Source organism: Mesitornis unicolor, unplaced genomic scaffold, assembly GCF_000695765.1.
Source record: "Mesitornis unicolor isolate BGI_N332 unplaced genomic scaffold, ASM69576v1 scaffold44991, whole genome shotgun sequence".
In the NCBI taxonomy this organism is placed as follows: Eukaryota; Metazoa; Chordata; class Aves; order Mesitornithiformes; family Mesitornithidae; genus Mesitornis; species Mesitornis unicolor.
The window spans coordinates 1-16,121 of NW_010162601.1; the positions used below are offsets into that span (position 1 = coordinate 1).

General features: G+C 41.6%; 2 protein-coding genes across 2 annotated transcripts; one reads left to right on the forward strand and one right to left on the reverse strand.

Annotated features, from left to right (window-relative positions):
- Positions 1-1,347: 1,347 nt before the first annotated feature.
- MRPL57 (mitochondrial ribosomal protein L57) lies at positions 1,348-1,659 on the forward strand. Its single transcript, XM_010193673.1, has one exon. It carries the CDS (start codon positions 1,348-1,350, stop codon positions 1,657-1,659), a length of 312 nt encoding a protein of 103 aa, XP_010191975.1.
- Positions 1,660-7,754: 6,095 nt separating this feature from the next.
- Positions 7,755-15,510, reverse strand: ZDHHC20 (zinc finger, DHHC-type containing 20). Its single transcript, XM_010193675.1, has 5 exons — positions 15,384-15,510; positions 13,645-13,771; positions 12,490-12,579; positions 11,217-11,332; positions 7,755-8,031 (listed from the first exon to the last, which is right to left on the reverse strand). Exons 1-5 carry the CDS (start codon positions 15,454-15,456, stop codon positions 8,006-8,008), a joined length of 432 nt encoding a protein of 143 aa, XP_010191977.1. The 5' UTR covers positions 15,457-15,510; the 3' UTR covers positions 7,755-8,005.
- Between the last annotated feature and the right edge of the window lie 611 nt (positions 15,511-16,121).

Below are 16,121 nucleotides of genomic sequence, written 5' to 3' on the forward strand. Positions count from 1 at the left end.
CCCCGCCCACCCGCCGCGAGCTCTCGCGAGAAGCGCCGCACGTCCGGCAGCCACCAGCTTGCTGCCCGCCTTAGGGACTGGAGCCGTCACCGAAGTCGGTGAGTGAGGGTGAAGGGAAGCGACCCGTTAATCACGGGGCTGGGAACGCTGTGATGGTCTCTTCCGGTGCTTCAGCCCGAGCGCGGGGTGTCTCTTGGCAGGGTGGTTCCGGTCTCGCTCGGGCTGGCCTGGCCCTGAACCGGGAGTGAGGGCCCTGAGCCCTAGTGGGGAACTGGCAGGGATGTTTCTCCTCAGGCCTACAGAAACTCGCCTGGAGCTGGCAAGAGCTAAGCGGTCCAGGCAGCTCCTGTGGCAGTGGAGAGCCCCGGAGCGCAGCTGTGCCGCCTCGCATGCCGGCTTTGCTCCCAGTTGAGCCTGCAGCGGGCCCAGGCCTGAGGACAAGCAGCTCTGCCCTGCCCTCCCTTGCTGGGAGGGGAGCCAAAAAGACAGGCAGTAGTGCCCCCACGAAGCCCCACGGCTTCATCTCTAAACGGCATCAGAGAGGGGAACGTCAGTATGCAACTACAACATGGGAATGGGGTAGAGTGGTGTGCCTTTTCTCAGCAGTATTGGTTTATGCTGTGTTCAAGTGCCTGGCTGATTTACTAGTTGATGAAAATACTGTGTAATGAGAGATGCAGGAGTTAGGCATGTTTAGGATTAACAAGCAGGTTAAGGAAGAGCATGTGCATCAAGTCTAAACATTGCTTGGCCTTTTTTACCTCTTTCACGTGTGCATTGTGTTGGAAAACTCTGCTTTCTACAGGTGTCAGTTGGTCTGATACAGGATATTGTTTTCCTTTACAAACCAGATTTCCCATCGTTAAAATAGAAGACTAGGTAATCATACACTAATGAGTTTATGGAGAGACTGTAGTTCAGAAGTTAATGCTGAGGAAAGGCCAGATCTGGACCTAGAAGATAGACTGGGAAATACTCCCTGTTTTGACAATGCAGTTGGCTATTTGAAGAAGGAATTAATGAAGTGAATCTTTTAACAATGTCAGGGACTGGATTTTTCATAAATAATTTATGGAGGACATGCTTTAATCTCAACACAAGGATAACTGAGTAAACTCTTTAGGTAAATTAAGATTTCTTTTTCCCTTTTCTGGTCTTAAGTTTCCAATATGTCTGTGTCTGTCATTGTACTCTCTGCTGTACTTAATGGTTGGTTGTATAGAGTTCGTAACAGCCAGATAAAAGACAGTGGAGTATGTGCAGAGTTTTCGTTTTTCTTGTTAAAAGTTTAATTTTTGTCCCTAAGGTAATGAGTGTTTTATATTTTTGTTTGAATTTGGAGGCATAATGTTTTTAACAACAGTACTGCTCCGAAAGAGAATTCCTGGAAATCAATGGATTGGAAAGTACAGGCGACCAAGAGTGGTTACCCTTTCAATGAAGCAAGCAATGGTCCGAAGGTTGGAAATTGAAGCAGAGAATGAATATTGGCTGAGCCGACCTTACCTGACCCGGGAACAGGAGTACAAACATAATACAGAAGAGAGACTTGCAAAATGGGAAGCTTTCAAAAGCCGGATGAAAGCAAAGTTCCCTGAGCATAGATACATGAGTGATCATTTAAACCACTTAAATGTGACAAAAAGGTGGACATCTTGAATACTGTGGTGGATTTGTATTTGGCATGTACTGCGCACTATCGGGGTACGTGCTGTTGTACTATGGTAGTTTTGTAAATCAGTACAATAAGGGTAGATGACAAATGAGACTTGGCTACGGTATACAAAATACATTAAAAGTAGTCTTACAGAGCAGTGTATGTTTTCTTGTTATTGCCTCTAGAAGAAGGCAGTGCTTTCTGTGCCTTTCTATCACTCGTCCGCCTTCTGTTCTTCAGGGGTTTTGCACAAAACGGGGTGAGTTACCAAGTGCAGTGCTGATGATTTGAGCTAGATTTAGAGCTTCACTAATTTCCTTTTAAAAGCCAGGAGAACACACCGCTCTCTTGTAAGGGATTTTCTGCTGGTGCTGACCAGATGTATACATCAGCACTTGAGACACAACTGGTGATACACAGTGCTCACTTCATCTGGCATGCAAGGAGTAAGATGAAATAGAATCACAAAGTTAGATGTATGAAGTGGAAGACTAAAATGTTCATTTTTGGTTTTTAAAACTCTCTGGAAAGAACGGTTCAATTTAAATGCCGGTGTCACTGTCATGTCAGTGGCAACTTGCGTGTTACTGCCCTCTCACAGAGATTATTTCTGACCTAAAAGGAACACATCTATTCCTGTTTGAGTGGCAATCCGATTTCTAAGCCATGTTTAGTGTTCTGAAGGAATGCAGTCAGCCACAAGACATTTTATTTCCCCTCTCAAGACCAAGTGAGCTGGAAGATGTGGCAGGAGTGAGTGTAACCTTAGGTTTGTTGCAGCTGGAGTGGAAAAACTGGTTACAAAATGTTTCCCAGGTAGGCAGTTTTTCTCACCTAATACACACAGCTAAGCAATTTTCAGATTCTTTCACATACTTTTATTAAGTTGATGTTGCATTCACTGATGAGCTTAAGTGTCAAGTCCATTCATATTTTATCACTTTGGAGAAGAGGCCTAAAATGGTACAACTTTTTTATTTAAACATGAACAGGTCTGAACACTGGTGTACAAAATCTTGAATGCACTTTCAATGGTTATAAATGGCTTAAGATAACATTTATGGAAAAGTATACATACAGGGAAATTGCACAATACAATTAAAAACAAGAAGGAACTTCCAGGCAAAGCAATGTGATTTTGTATTTAATTCATTTATAAAAGCCTGTTTTAAAAAGTTACTTCAAGTATTAAACTATAAATGGCAACATTTTTGTCTGTGCATAGGACTAGTCCTATCTGTAACATAGAAAAAAATACAATAAATGTGTCATTACTACATGTATCTTCTACACTTCACCTTAAACTTAAATACAGCTCATTACAAGTTTTAGGCAGCACAGTTAAAAATAACTACATGGAAGTAGAACAGCTGGGACACGGTGATTAGTGCAAATGTTGATGACCCCTGCAAATACAAAAATAACTGCAGAGTTAACCCAGGGATGTTTAATTCATCTAAGTTAAAAAGGGGGCAGATTTAACAGCAAGAACGTTGTCTTTTCTGTGATACTTTTATGATTGTAAATTGCCATTCAGAAGGATTTAAGTTTCTCATGACAAAGCTGATAGCAACAGGTTAAGGGGCAGGAGGCGTGTAAGTTGTCAGCTGAGCACTGTAAACAGAAGGGAATGTGCCTGTCACCATCAGTGCTTTGGTGACCCAATGTTTCATCCCCAGCCCATCTGCTCGACTGCTGAGCACGTGCTCTGTCTCTTGGGGCAGTGAAGAGAGATAGGACTTCCCCCCCCCCCCACCAAGAAAAAAAATAAAGCAATCCTGTAAACATTATCAGACTTCACTACCTAATGGAAACAAGATTCAAGTAACTGCTGGAGAAAACAAACAGCCAAACACCAGTTTTAATCAGCATTAAAACTAACTACAACGTGCAGCTTCATTACATTTATGACAGTTATATAATTAAGAAAAATGCATATAAAAAGCTGTCTGTATATACAAAATAAATTGATAGAAATGAGTGTAGTAAATGTACTCAGTATTATAACAAATTCCTTTATATGCAGCTGCTCTCTTTGGTGCCATTTAGGGATGGAGCCTCTGATGATACCTTGCTGTTTTTTAGGTACTGTGAAAGATGGGTTCTTGATCTGCACTGAGTTAGAGTAGCTGCTGTTTGGAGCCTCTGCAAATGCATACCTGAATCCTCCAGTTATGCACAATTTTAGATGGTGTCCTCAGAGAACACATACTAGGAAGCTCAAAGTTGTGCTTTGCTTTGGTTTTTTTTAAATTTTTAATACTTATGGCCAGTCAGTGTTCTGGATCTAGGCAGATCTCGTTAATCTGCATCAGAGTCAGTGCAGCTCTTGGTAAATCTGCTGCTGCTAACGCTACTTTTCTCCCCCTCTTGGGGCTCTGGTGAGCTACAAACAGACCATACCTCGGATAGATGAAGTTGTTCACTGAGTGGATATCAAATGGTGTTGAACTTAATCAAAGCCTGCAAACCCCAAAAGATTATTTACAATACAGAAGAGTCACACAAGATCAAACAAGGGAAGAAAACTGGAGGCATTTAGCACTCCGGAGAGCAAGACCAGTTTCCAAGAATTGCGTATCAGAAGTAGCTTGGTACCTGTGAATTCCACACTAAAGAGGCAGCTTTAACAAAAAGCCGTGATTATGTGTTGCCATAATTTCTACTCATACTACTAAAAATAGAAGCACCCCAACTCCTTCTAAAATAACCCTCTGAATATTTAAAGTGGAATTTTTTAATCAAGGGCTTATGATGCATCTAACTTGTGACACTGCACTCTCAGGATTATGACAGAAACATACACCTCTTCCCTCTTCCCATAACACGGAGCAGAAATGCTATATGTGTTTTACAGTCTTTGAATATATAATTGTAAGGAAAAAAAAAGCAGTATTAGCTGTGTAGTTTTAAATATTTTCTCTTTATGGATCTCCCTGCCTCATCTTCACAGGGACAGGTTCAGAAACCTCAGGGTGAAATCACACTGAAATCTTGCCCTACATCAGGGCTTCTGTCCACACTGGGAGTTTAATGTCATTTCGTGTGCATGAATCTTGCGTGTATGTGGATTTAAAAAAAAAAAAAAAAGCAGTAAGAAATAAGTAAAGCATAGCTTCTACTTGCAGCCAATATCAAGTGTCCTACAGTAACTACAGTACTATTTACGGCTTGCAATAATTATTCTTTTGATGGCTCTACAAGCTTAAGGGCTGTTGCTCTTAGTGACAATGTAGGTATTTTCAGGACTTGCTGATGCAGAGTAGGTTAAAGCACAAAACCAGCGTGTACAGCATGACCCAACACCCTGGACAGGTGTTTTCTCAGGATCCATCTCTTTTCCGGCCTCCCGAATAGACAGGGCTGCTCTCATTGCATTCACTGAAAAGTGTTCAGCTCTTCAGTGCATGCACCAAAGGGACTGATTTCCTGGAGCACCCCTGCAGCCCCTCTGCCTCTGCCAGCAGTGATATCCACGTCTGCTGGCAGCTCGACAGCCAAACAGCTGTGTATCCTCACAATTTCAATTCCTGCCTTCCTCCCTCATTCTGCCTGTCCTCTTCGATACAGCATAGAGTGCCCGTGCTTAACACCAGGGAGCTGTCAGGACACAACTCTGAAGGACACACGATGTCGTCCTGCTGCTTTAGACGTGGCATCTCCTCTGCAGCCAGGGCCTGCCAGGAAAACCTGACCCCCCACGCCACTCACTGGTGGGACCTCAGAGTTCATCAGTACAATTCCCTTAGAGAACTTAATTCCTTTCCATCAGCCTGGGGTTTCTCTTAGTAACCAGTTCTCCAGGAAAAACAAAGGGGGGGGTCAGAGGTGGTGAATTTGGAAGAATCATATTTGAATCATTTTACTACATTTCATATTTGTCAAAGTTACTGCCTGCTTTTACACCAACAGTAACTCTGGCCTCAAGCGAGCACACTGCTCTCCTCCTTTTCTTATCTGAAACATGAAAAAAATCTGGGACAAAAATCTACCAGTGATCTGCATAAAGCTGTCAGAAACATCAGCCCTCCATGAGAAGCCACAGAAATGTTCCTCAGACACACAAATAATGAATTACAGAAGAACAGCACTTGGTAGAGGACACACATGGATTTAGCCCAGTCTGTTTCCTTGCAGTTTTTCCTGTAGATTAACTATCCTGCCTTTAAGAAATCAAACAAGTTACACTGATGAGAGCCTACAGTATATATACATTCATATGGGGTCTGTTGAGCACTTTCGGGGTTGGAGGGAGCTGAGACCATACTGCTGCATCAGTGATATTTACCATATTAGAGAAAGAGATTTTGATTATAGTTCTGCTAGAGTATGTCTGTGCGTGTACGTTATCTCAGCTCTAATGCACCGATGGAGGAAAAGCCAGATGATACCCTGGGCCCTCCATTACAGTTCTGCCAGTGTTTGGGGCTGTACATTTTGGTATTTAGAAGGAGCCATTTGAACATGCAGTCTTCTGTCGTCTTGCCCAAGAAATTTTGCTGGTGCAGTACTGCTGGGAGCTTATATTCAGATGAGCACTTCTCACTTGACGTTTGAGAAGAAAAAGCTAAACCTTTCAGATTAATATGGAGCAAATGTTTCTGTAAGTTTTGAAATTTGCAAATGCAAAATTTCTTGTACAAAGTTTGAAGAAACATTCTGCAACTTCTATAAAACATGCAAGCTTGGACCATTACTTCTGTCTCAAGAACATGCAACAGTGACCAAATCACGTTCTTAGGTTCTCAAAGTGTTCTTGTCCTAGAAGATGAATATTTCAGAAAAAAATATTCTTTCCAAAGACAAAAAGTTGTTTTAAACCTTACAGTATATTTGATACCTTAGTATCTCCATCATAAACATATTTGACTTAAGTAACACTCAGCCTGGGAGAGAAACCAAACAGGTTCTTTTGTTCAGATCATCAACTCTGCTACTTTTCAGTCTGTATCAAAAGGGCTCAAGTCTGTCTGTCATCAGCATCAGCTGAACATCAGACAAGTTACAGACAGGAAAACAGTATTTGTCACTTTTTCCAGGTGCAAAATTCCAACACCACCCAAAGACAAGTTAGCAGTGTTCTCTATAGAGGAGTGTGAGGGGAAAAAACATGTTGTTTGCTTGGGTCTTGAGCTTAGGATGGACTTTATTCCTCGCACAGGAAACACATTTTGCCCTTTGAGAACAGGTTCATGACTGCACAAAACACTCCATCTTCAGCAATTTCAGCATCAATTAAACTGGACTTGAAAGTGGCAGACTAAAGCATACAGATTTTCAGTGTCTTAACACAGACATATGATCCAACGCTAATTTTCTCAGAAGTACTTGGTATTTGTTTAAATGGTTACTTTAGAACCAATAAAAACTTGAGCCTTTATTAAAAAGGTAAAACAAAAGGTATAAAACAGTATTTATAAACCACCAAGAGTCCCACAGAAAAAGCAGTACTCTTCTAGTTCCATTTTCTAACAACACACAACTGCAATACGGTTTTCCTCAGGGGTACTTTACCATTTTGTTACTGCCTCATACAGACCACTACAGACATTAACAGAAAATCTAACAATTGTTAAAACCCTTCTGGATTGGTTTTTCTTAGTATGCTGATAGACAACTGCTGGAAACTAATAATCCATGTTTTTTCAACTAAAAACCAAGTTTGCTTCTTTGAGCTCTGTTCTTGATATGGTTAAATGAAATCAAGTTAAAATGATGAGGGGGCTTGATCCTATAGCAAAAAAGCAACACCCAAGTAAAAGGCTTTGACATTACTGGCATTGCCTTGCTCCAAAGCACAGCTAGGAGAAGGAATCCTCAGTCCTGAAAGACCGCGAGAGCTATGATCATGGGGCAGACTGGTTAATAGGAAGAGAGAAGACACCATCCAGTCCCTTCCCCGTCACCTGGTGCTGAACTATGTACAGTCACACTTCAGACTCACCAGCTGCTTTTTCTTTTTATTTTTTCTTTCTGTACCCTGGAGACCTGCTATGGAAGTGACTTCTGCAGTGCCTAAGGTATGAAGTTTGCCCGTGGGTAGGTAGGAGTCTCTGCCATCTACCCCCACCACTGCAGCATAACAGAAATGCATAGTTCCCACTCTGGACCTTGTGCATCCAAGCAGGGCACTTCAGGATTTGGCCCTTTGGTAGCAGTATTTAAATTCAGTGTTGCATAAATGCACATTAAGAATCTTAAGGCATCTGTCTTAACCTCCCTGCTCTGCAATAGTGCTTACAAGAATCCGTTGTACTGTGCAGAAACTTGAATTTCATGTCTCTTCCTAAAATGTTCTGTGTTCCATTTTTTACTGATCAACTTCTTCCAAACAAAATTAAGCAATATTCAAGCACAAAATGTGTTGCAGAAACCTAGTGAAACAAAAAAAAGGTGATTAGTGGAACTGTACCATCAGCTCTGAGAAAACAGGTCATAGTGCATTACAAGAATGCAGCCAGGTACCATGTAGCATACAGCCTCCCGATTCAGGACAGCAGTTAACGTAACTTCAACTCATAATTAGCCCTCTGGGACATGTAGGGGTTTTTTGTTTTGTTTTTGGTCTAAGCTTCTTATGTTTTAGAAGATTATCTCCATTAAGAACGTCAATCCATCACCACTGACCTGTGGCTAAAGTCTCTTGGATCCCTGATTGGCAAGACTTGCTCATTCATTTTGAATTAAATGGGTAGATACAGGGACACAAATGATACTTGCCTAGGTGAGGCTAGGGGACTGGCCTTTTTTTGCAAGTCATGCTCTTTTCTCTATAATAATCTGGGAATTTTAAGCATCAGCTGTAACTTTGCTTCTACTGTGTATTACAGGCAAAAAATTGAAAAATATCAGTCTGTTACAGGGTATATGAAAGTGCAGGGAGCAGATGTTGGCTCTCACAGCTATTGCATAGATAGTTACAATTGCAGGGGGACTGGAATTAACCACCATGGCCTCCAGAAACTGTGATGAGATCCAACTGAACTCAGATCTGCTCAGATGTGCTACTGAGTTAACTGTTATTTGGGATAACACATACTGAAGTACTTTTGTGTTGTGTGCAGTTATGCAGTATTTATTTATACAGCTTACTTACAAAACTACAGCAGTTTGGGCAAGTGTGACACAAAGTACACAATCTTCCTTTATTAAATTTGGCCTGACTTTAGGAAGAGAGGGAAGACAGAAAAGAAATTAATCTTGAACTATTACCAGTTAATTGTGTAGCCTAAGCCAGTTGCTTATGCTCCCTCTCTAGGTCAGTGGAAAGAAAGATTAAGCCCTTTCTGTAATACAGTATCAAAGGCTACTGGGATGAACTGCTCTCAGAAAATACCTATTCCTTTCTATGAAGAATATAAAAGCCTTAGTAAGTGCCTGCTTAGATCAGGGGGTTCTTCATAGAATCACAGAGTGGTTTGGGTTGGAAGGGACCTTAAAGCTCACCCAGCCCAAGCCCTGCCATGGGCAGGGACCCCTCCCACCAGCCCAGGCTGCTCAAAACCCCATCCAACCTGGCCTTGGGCACTGCCAGGGAGGGGGCATCCACAGCTTCTCTGGGCAACCCACAGTGAAGAATTTCTTCATGATATCTAGTCTAAATCTCCCCTTTTCCAGTTTGAAACCATTACCCCTCGTCCATGCCCTTGTAAAAAGTCCTTCCCCAGCTACAGGAAGCAGGCCCTCTTCAGGAACTGGAAGGCCACAATAAGGTCCCCCCAGGAGCCTTCTCTTTTCCAGGCTGAACAGCCCCAACTCTCTCAGCCTGTTCCCATAGGTGAGGTGCTCCAGCCCCTGATCATCTTTGCTGTCTCCTCTGGATCCGCTCCAACAGCTCCATGTCCTTCTGATGTTGGAGACTCCAGAACTGGACGCAGTACTCCAGGTCGGGTCTCACCAAAGCACAGTAGAGGGGCAGAATCCCCTCCCTTGACCTGCTGGCCAGCTTTTTATATAGCTTGAAGCTGAAAAGTGTCCCTTGCTCAGCACTTTAATTTGCATATTTATATAAAGTGTTAAGTTGCAAAGGGAAAACTCATAATTGGTGGGTTCACATGGTTGAGTAGGTTTTTCAGAAGTACCACTAACTAGTCTAATACAGGTTCTGTAAGTGTTTACACTGAGCTGTCTGACCAACATCAGTCCAAGCATCACATCATCCCCCACAAAGACCTTTTAGATTTTGTCTTGAAAACAAACAAAAACCCCAAATAATGATTCTAGGTCAGAAGGTTTATTAAAAGAAAAATCCTAAAATTACTGCTCTCACAAAATTAAAACATTGTGAATTGGGAGTTCCTTGCAAGTTCAAAAAAGGGGAAAACCAGAAGGACAAAAGGAGGAAAAATGACAAAGGCAGAGGGGGTGAATGACAGCCCTCAGCATCTATGGTTACTAGTTGTCCAAGTAAGATTTGTTTCTCTTCCAGAGAGAAAAAAATTAGCGGGAGGTTATAAGCTCACCTCAGCATGAAGTCAATGTAAAAGTAGTCTAATTCAGTCACTGGTAATAATACACCAAGGGAAGTTCTCATAAATGTGGGAGCACTCACTGTATTTCCCAAGTGCCAAGTGTGCGCAGAGCTCTTACACAAGAAGACTGCTGCCAGTTCCCGGTGTGACGAGGCAGTCTGCGTGCAGACACCTGTCTTTACACACTGACCTTCCTTCCTCACGCACACGCAGCTTCTCACAGGGTTAGCGCAGAGCACGGCCCACCAATGTATGATTAAGAAAAAGACAGCTAAGGAGCTGTTCCTTAAGAACAGCGCTTCCTCAAGACAGCACTTCAGCTTGGAATTGCCTGTTTAGCAGACGAGATTCTTTTCCGTGGTCAGGTAACAAATGCAGCACTACCCACTTCAGTCTAAACACCAGGATTAGCCTCACTCATGTCCAGTCTAGCCAGCCTGTGTTTCCTGCACTGCAGCATTACTGCCATTCTTGTCTTCTGCACAGCCATTCTGAGTTTTATTTAGACTTTTCTATTACTCATCCAACATCAGAGGACTCCTCTGCATTCCATGACTAGTGACCTTGGACTTCAAGAAGTCTATTTTAGTTTATTCATACGTATACAGAAATGACAGTCAATTATGTTAGTCTTACCTGTTTCTCATTGAGATGGTTGGTTAGTAATAAGCTGAGATCAGCTTTCCAATGAAACTATAATATGCTTTTTTGCACCTAAAATATGAGAGAGTCTCAATTATGCGTTTTTGCAGATTTGCACAACAAATAGCAAAGACCTCAAACCAGAAAGCACGTTTATTGTATTGTGCCTATTTTAGAAAAATATTTTCTTCCCCCAATCAAATGTAAAAAGACCCAGTATCTCACAACAGGAACTGTGAAAACAAGAATTATCTATTCGTTACCTCAGTGTAATGACTCAGTTTGGAGCAGAGCAAAAGACACAAATTAGCCTTAACTTATAAATATGCTGACTACTACTTGACTCCAACCAATTCCTAAGGACTTTTTAAGCCTGAAAAAGAAAATGGAATAACCCACCACAAGCAAAACCACAGAATCATCAGAAGTGTTACAGTGCAGGCTACCTGATTTAACATTTTCCTCTTCAGGGCCACTTTCCACCCACTGGTTGTCACTGGCTAGCAATCGATTTTGTGATTCACTGAGCGGTCGAGTAGGAAAAGACTGAGTGGCTCCAGAGCTGAAAAGTCAACAGGAATTCTGGAATAGCAGTAGCTGCTTATTTCAGACATTTCTAGAGTAGGGAAGTTACTTAAGAACAAAGCAAACAAAAAAACCCCTACACTGCCAACTAAAAAGGGTCCCCTGCCTCCAACCCTAATTCTCCTTGTTCCAGCAGGCAGTCTAAACCCTAACCCGACATAGGCCACTCGCACTTCCAATGGGAGAAAAAGCAAAGGCTGATAGACAAGAAATGTCTGCAGGCAGTAATGCTACAGCCACACAGGTAAGAAGAAAACCTAACCAGTACTGTCTGGAAGAACAACCTAATGCCATCTTACCCCATCAGTAAATCCTAGAGCCTTCTGCTGAACATCTTCCTAATGCAAAAGGATACCCTGCTGTTTGCACAAGGGTCCCGCTCTCGTGTAAATTCCACATGTTGTGTTGCACTGGAAGCAACTCCTTATCAGGCATTGGGGGGTGTTCAAAGGCAAGAGTGATAACTCCGATGACTGCTGTTGGTAACAACCTTCAGCTACAAATTCAACAAACTCTGCAGCCTTCTGAAGTGTCAAATGTGAACGCTCCTAGAAGTCTCACATACTCTTGTGCCTTTGAATCTAAAGCAAGCTTCCTGAAAATACACTGAAGATAGAAAACGTGCAGATCTGGAGGCATAAAAAGTAATGAGCTAAAAACCCTCCAGTGCTAAAGCCAGCAATAGTCACGGTGGTATCTACCTCGCTTGCAAACTGGGGTCTCAGCATCCCTTGCTGAGCACACTGGAGGAAGAGAAATACAAATAATACATACACCTTGCCCTCCTCTCATTTCACAAAGTATCCTAAACTTATTTTTCCATGGATCACTGTTCAATCTTCCCTATGACTTCTGATTGCTGCTAAGAGCCAGTGAGGCCTCTTACATTCTGTATTACTCTTTTTCCTTAGAGCCATATCATCTGTTACAGGTCAAAATGAAGAAACAGCATTTCTGCATCAAGTAGCACCAGTTTTCAGTCTTGATCCATCCTGTCCTTCTCTGAAGACTTACAAACCCACTCTGAACATGACGAGAAGTATACAAAAATTAAAAATAATTTTGAAACTATGGTTTTTTTCCAGACAAAGTACAGAACAAAACAAAAATCACTATTTTCACTGCTATAATTACCTTTTGGCAGGTTCATTTTGCCCTGAGACAGCAAGTTGCTCTGGATCCATAATAACCAAACGAGTTGGAAAATTGCACCCATCGCCCAAACTAAACCGGAAACAAAGACTCAAATCACTGTTTGTAGTTGACTTAAATGAACTGAACAAGCACCCATGCAAAAGGCAAATGCTACAGTCTTGAATCAGTGAGTGAGGGCAGTGCTGAACTCTGGGCTTGAGCAAGGCAGTCCTAGCTCTAAGCTGGCTGATCAGTTAATTAAATCTCGGAGCTCAAATGACTGCCAGCCTATCACTCAGTATGGACTGCTGAGCACAGCACTCGTCCATGTACTCCAGAAACATCACTGTTTCTGTAGACTGTAGCCCAACTCTTCCTCCAAACCACCATGCACAGGTAGTCAGGCTATCTGGTATTTACAACCCCAGAAGCTGCAGCATAAATAACATTCCAGTGGCCATGCTTTCCCCTCCACCCATCATTCTGAGGTTAGCTAAGCCTTCTTTTAAAGCAAGATTAATCAGGATAAAATGTAGTGGCAACACAGACTGACCCATCTACAATATAGCTTCTGTTTTTCTAATCACATGAAAAGTCATGGTACTTGAGCAAACAGCTGAGGCAACTTAAGATCCCGGACTCTTTAACACTGGCTCAGCTGAAGTTTTAAAATCAGTATTTTGCATCATATCACAATTTATTTTTTTGCACTGCTGCTTATTTACATGCACTTTCTCAGGCAGCTTTCAATACCAAACCCGTCATCGACAGCAAAAGGAAAGCTGTCAAGTTTTTTCAGGGGTAAGAGGGTGTTTTTAAACTGGTGGTGTTTCAATGCAGCTAAAGTTCATGCATTTGGATAATCAGGCACTGGTATTACCACCAAAAGCTGTACAATTTTTGAAATGCACTTCTCAAAGCTTTCAATGCTTCCGTATTTAGAAGGCCCTTGCCAATGAGGAGGCCCTTGTCTTTGAATGAAAACCCTGTGCAGTTTGCTCAGATTTCTCCTGCACATTTTCCCCACACCATTACTCATCGTGCAAAATTTACAAGTTGGGTTTTCAGTTGCCTTATTTTTTAAGAGAAAGGGAAACAAGGTGTAAGTCATGGAATCAACTTATTCCTCAATTCATTCCCATTCAGACTGAATACCTGGTAAAGATAGGGAGTAGCCAATACTTCTTTTCATCTCCGAAAACCTCCCTCAGATTTTTGCTGCATCCAAGAGAAAAGCCATTTTTATCAGGGCCATTTCGAAATGTGGGTGCACGGAATGTTTCTGTAAAAGAAAAACACGCAATATCTCTGGAGTGATAAGGAAGAGCCAGGGAAGATGACTGAACAGACTCAAACTTCTCTATTGCGAAAACAGTATTGGGCAAGCTAGAACTATCTTGATGTGTATTATACGGAAAAAAAGTCACCTCAAGCAATCAGAGTGCATGGAAGAATATAGGGTTAATGTCAAAAATAGAAATGGAAGATAAGAAGGCTCAGGTAAGCAGAACAGTCATCTTTCTCTCTTTACATTTAACCTAAGGTCTGAGGCAGAGCTAAGCACCATCAGCAGGCCAAAGACACCACATCCCTTATTCATTGCTGGCTCTTTGGCCTGTCAAGCCTTCTTTGAGCAGAAGACTTCCTCTTCCAAAAGCAATTTACCATAAGCACTCCTGGACCTAAACCCATACAGGACTGTTTTTCTCACTTCTACCAAGGTGCGAAGTAGAATTAAGAGCATCCCGTGGTATCAGAGAAAGATGAGATCTTTTTAATTAGAAAGACAGGCACACCATGAAACATAGCAAACCACCACCATTTTTCTAGCCAGTCAGGTTATGTCCTTGGCCAGGAACTGAGAGTCCTCATTTCTCTCCCCATACCAACAGCCTTTTTACAGTCATGATCCAGAAAGTAAATAAATACAATACTAACTGTGCTGCCAATTATCACCACTGACTTTTGGGCAAGGAACATACTAAAATTTTCTTCAAAGCTAAATAAGAGACTGAATATTGCTTGGTAGGTACATCAAAAGAAAAAGGACTCAAACTTCTGACAAGCAATTAAAAAAAAATCATTTTCCTTCATTAAAACATTGTAGCAACCTGAAAATCATTTCACTTTCAATCAACTCACTTATTTTTGAGGACAGAAATTTAACTTCCTTTGAAAGGTAGAAGATTTTTATTTACTCAGTTAGGGAAATAGCCACCATTTCCCGCCCCCTTGCCTACTCCACAAAAAGCTCTTGAAAAAATGGTTTAGCAAGAACTTCAGATATTTTAACTAATGCAGCTAACTTGCCTATGCTGGCCAATGCCATTTAAAGCATTTAAGAATAGAAATTACAGGCATCTCTTTTATTATTTAGGAAATGTGCATCAGTGTTTCCATTTTTACTGTGTTGCTTTTACAAGCCACTTCCTAATAGCAAGGTCCATTTTATTTCTCAGGATTGAAGAACACTCATTTGGATCTGGTTCAAAATGAAGTACGTTCATATACAGTAAAGCCTTTGCCTTGGTTGGGGCCACCTAACTACTCAAAGTATTACAGCAGCAGAGTAACTGGCAAGTAGCAACTGTGTTATATACTTAAAACTCTATGAAAACACAACAAAAATGCACAGCACCTCAGAAATCTCATCAATACAAAATAAAGAAATGAACATTCATCATGAATCTACATGTTTGGCTCCAGCAGAGGACCCTTACATGTGCTTCAGTATCCCTTATGTTTCACCTTTAATTACTTTCACCAAACACCCTTATCGCCCAATATTTAAAAATTCTGTTTATAGGTGACTGGCATATCCTGTAGGCCTTGCACTCACACCGACTCGTTGGTTTTTCTGGACAAGGAGCAGTTTCATATTGCAATGAACTGACCTATGGTAGATCTGTTTTTGCCAACCAGCCAGCAGTGGTAGCTGAAGAGTGACAAAATGCTGATGAAGAACATGGCTGCCACAAAGAAAAGGAACAGGACGTGGAATTTCGCATGGGTATCTGGCAATTCGTTCTGGGGAGAAAGAAAGAGATTAATACGTTAATACTTTTCAGCAACTAATACAGTATTATCTCTAAACCTTTTCTGCCACACCCACGCTGCTATAAGGCTTTCACCTCACTTTTCATAAAGAAAAAAGGGAAAATATTTCCTATACTAAAAAATACGGTAACTGTGCAGCGACACCCAAAGAGATACAAGGAAAACACGTCCAAAATCACCGTCTTTGAAGGGAAGAACGCAAAAGCAAAACTTCCAAACCCTTTTCTGGGAAAAGAATAATACTGAGCCTCCTTCTGAACCAGGGAAATGGCTGCCACACTTTGTTTACAAGACTGAACAACTCCTAGACAAGGTTTAGGACAGATCTTCAACTTCTTACGATCTCTTAAGGTTTAGGCAACAACCAGCATGTGCCTAGCAAAAGAAATTTGCTGTGTCTGACCAGGCAGAAGTGATTCACCAAGATCTACATGAAAAACCACTATTTCAGTACAACCACCATATTAAAAAAATTCTTTCACCCATAGCAGATAGCAAATTCCACCCCTGACCCCAATTATTTTTAGGCTTGCACTTTCAAGATGTCAGTGGGATTTGTAACAATACTATTCCAG

Excerpts from the sequence above, each read along its gene's own strand:
- MRPL57 (XM_010193673.1), top strand. The coding sequence starts at position 1,348 with ATGTTTTTAACAACAGTACTGCTCCGAAAGAGAATTCCTGGAAATCAA.
- ZDHHC20 (XM_010193675.1), bottom strand. The coding sequence starts at position 15,456 with ATGTTCTTCATCAGCATTTTGTCACTCTTCAGCTACCACTGCTGGCTG. Across the intron at positions 13,772-15,383 it reads CAAAAACAGATCTACCATAG|AAACATTCCGTGCACCCACA; the intron begins GTCAGTTCATTG and ends TTTCTTTTACAG. Across the intron at positions 8,032-11,216 it reads AGAGGAAAATGTTAAATCAG|GTTTCTGCAACACATTTTGT; the intron begins GTAGCCTGCACT and ends TTGTTTCACTAG.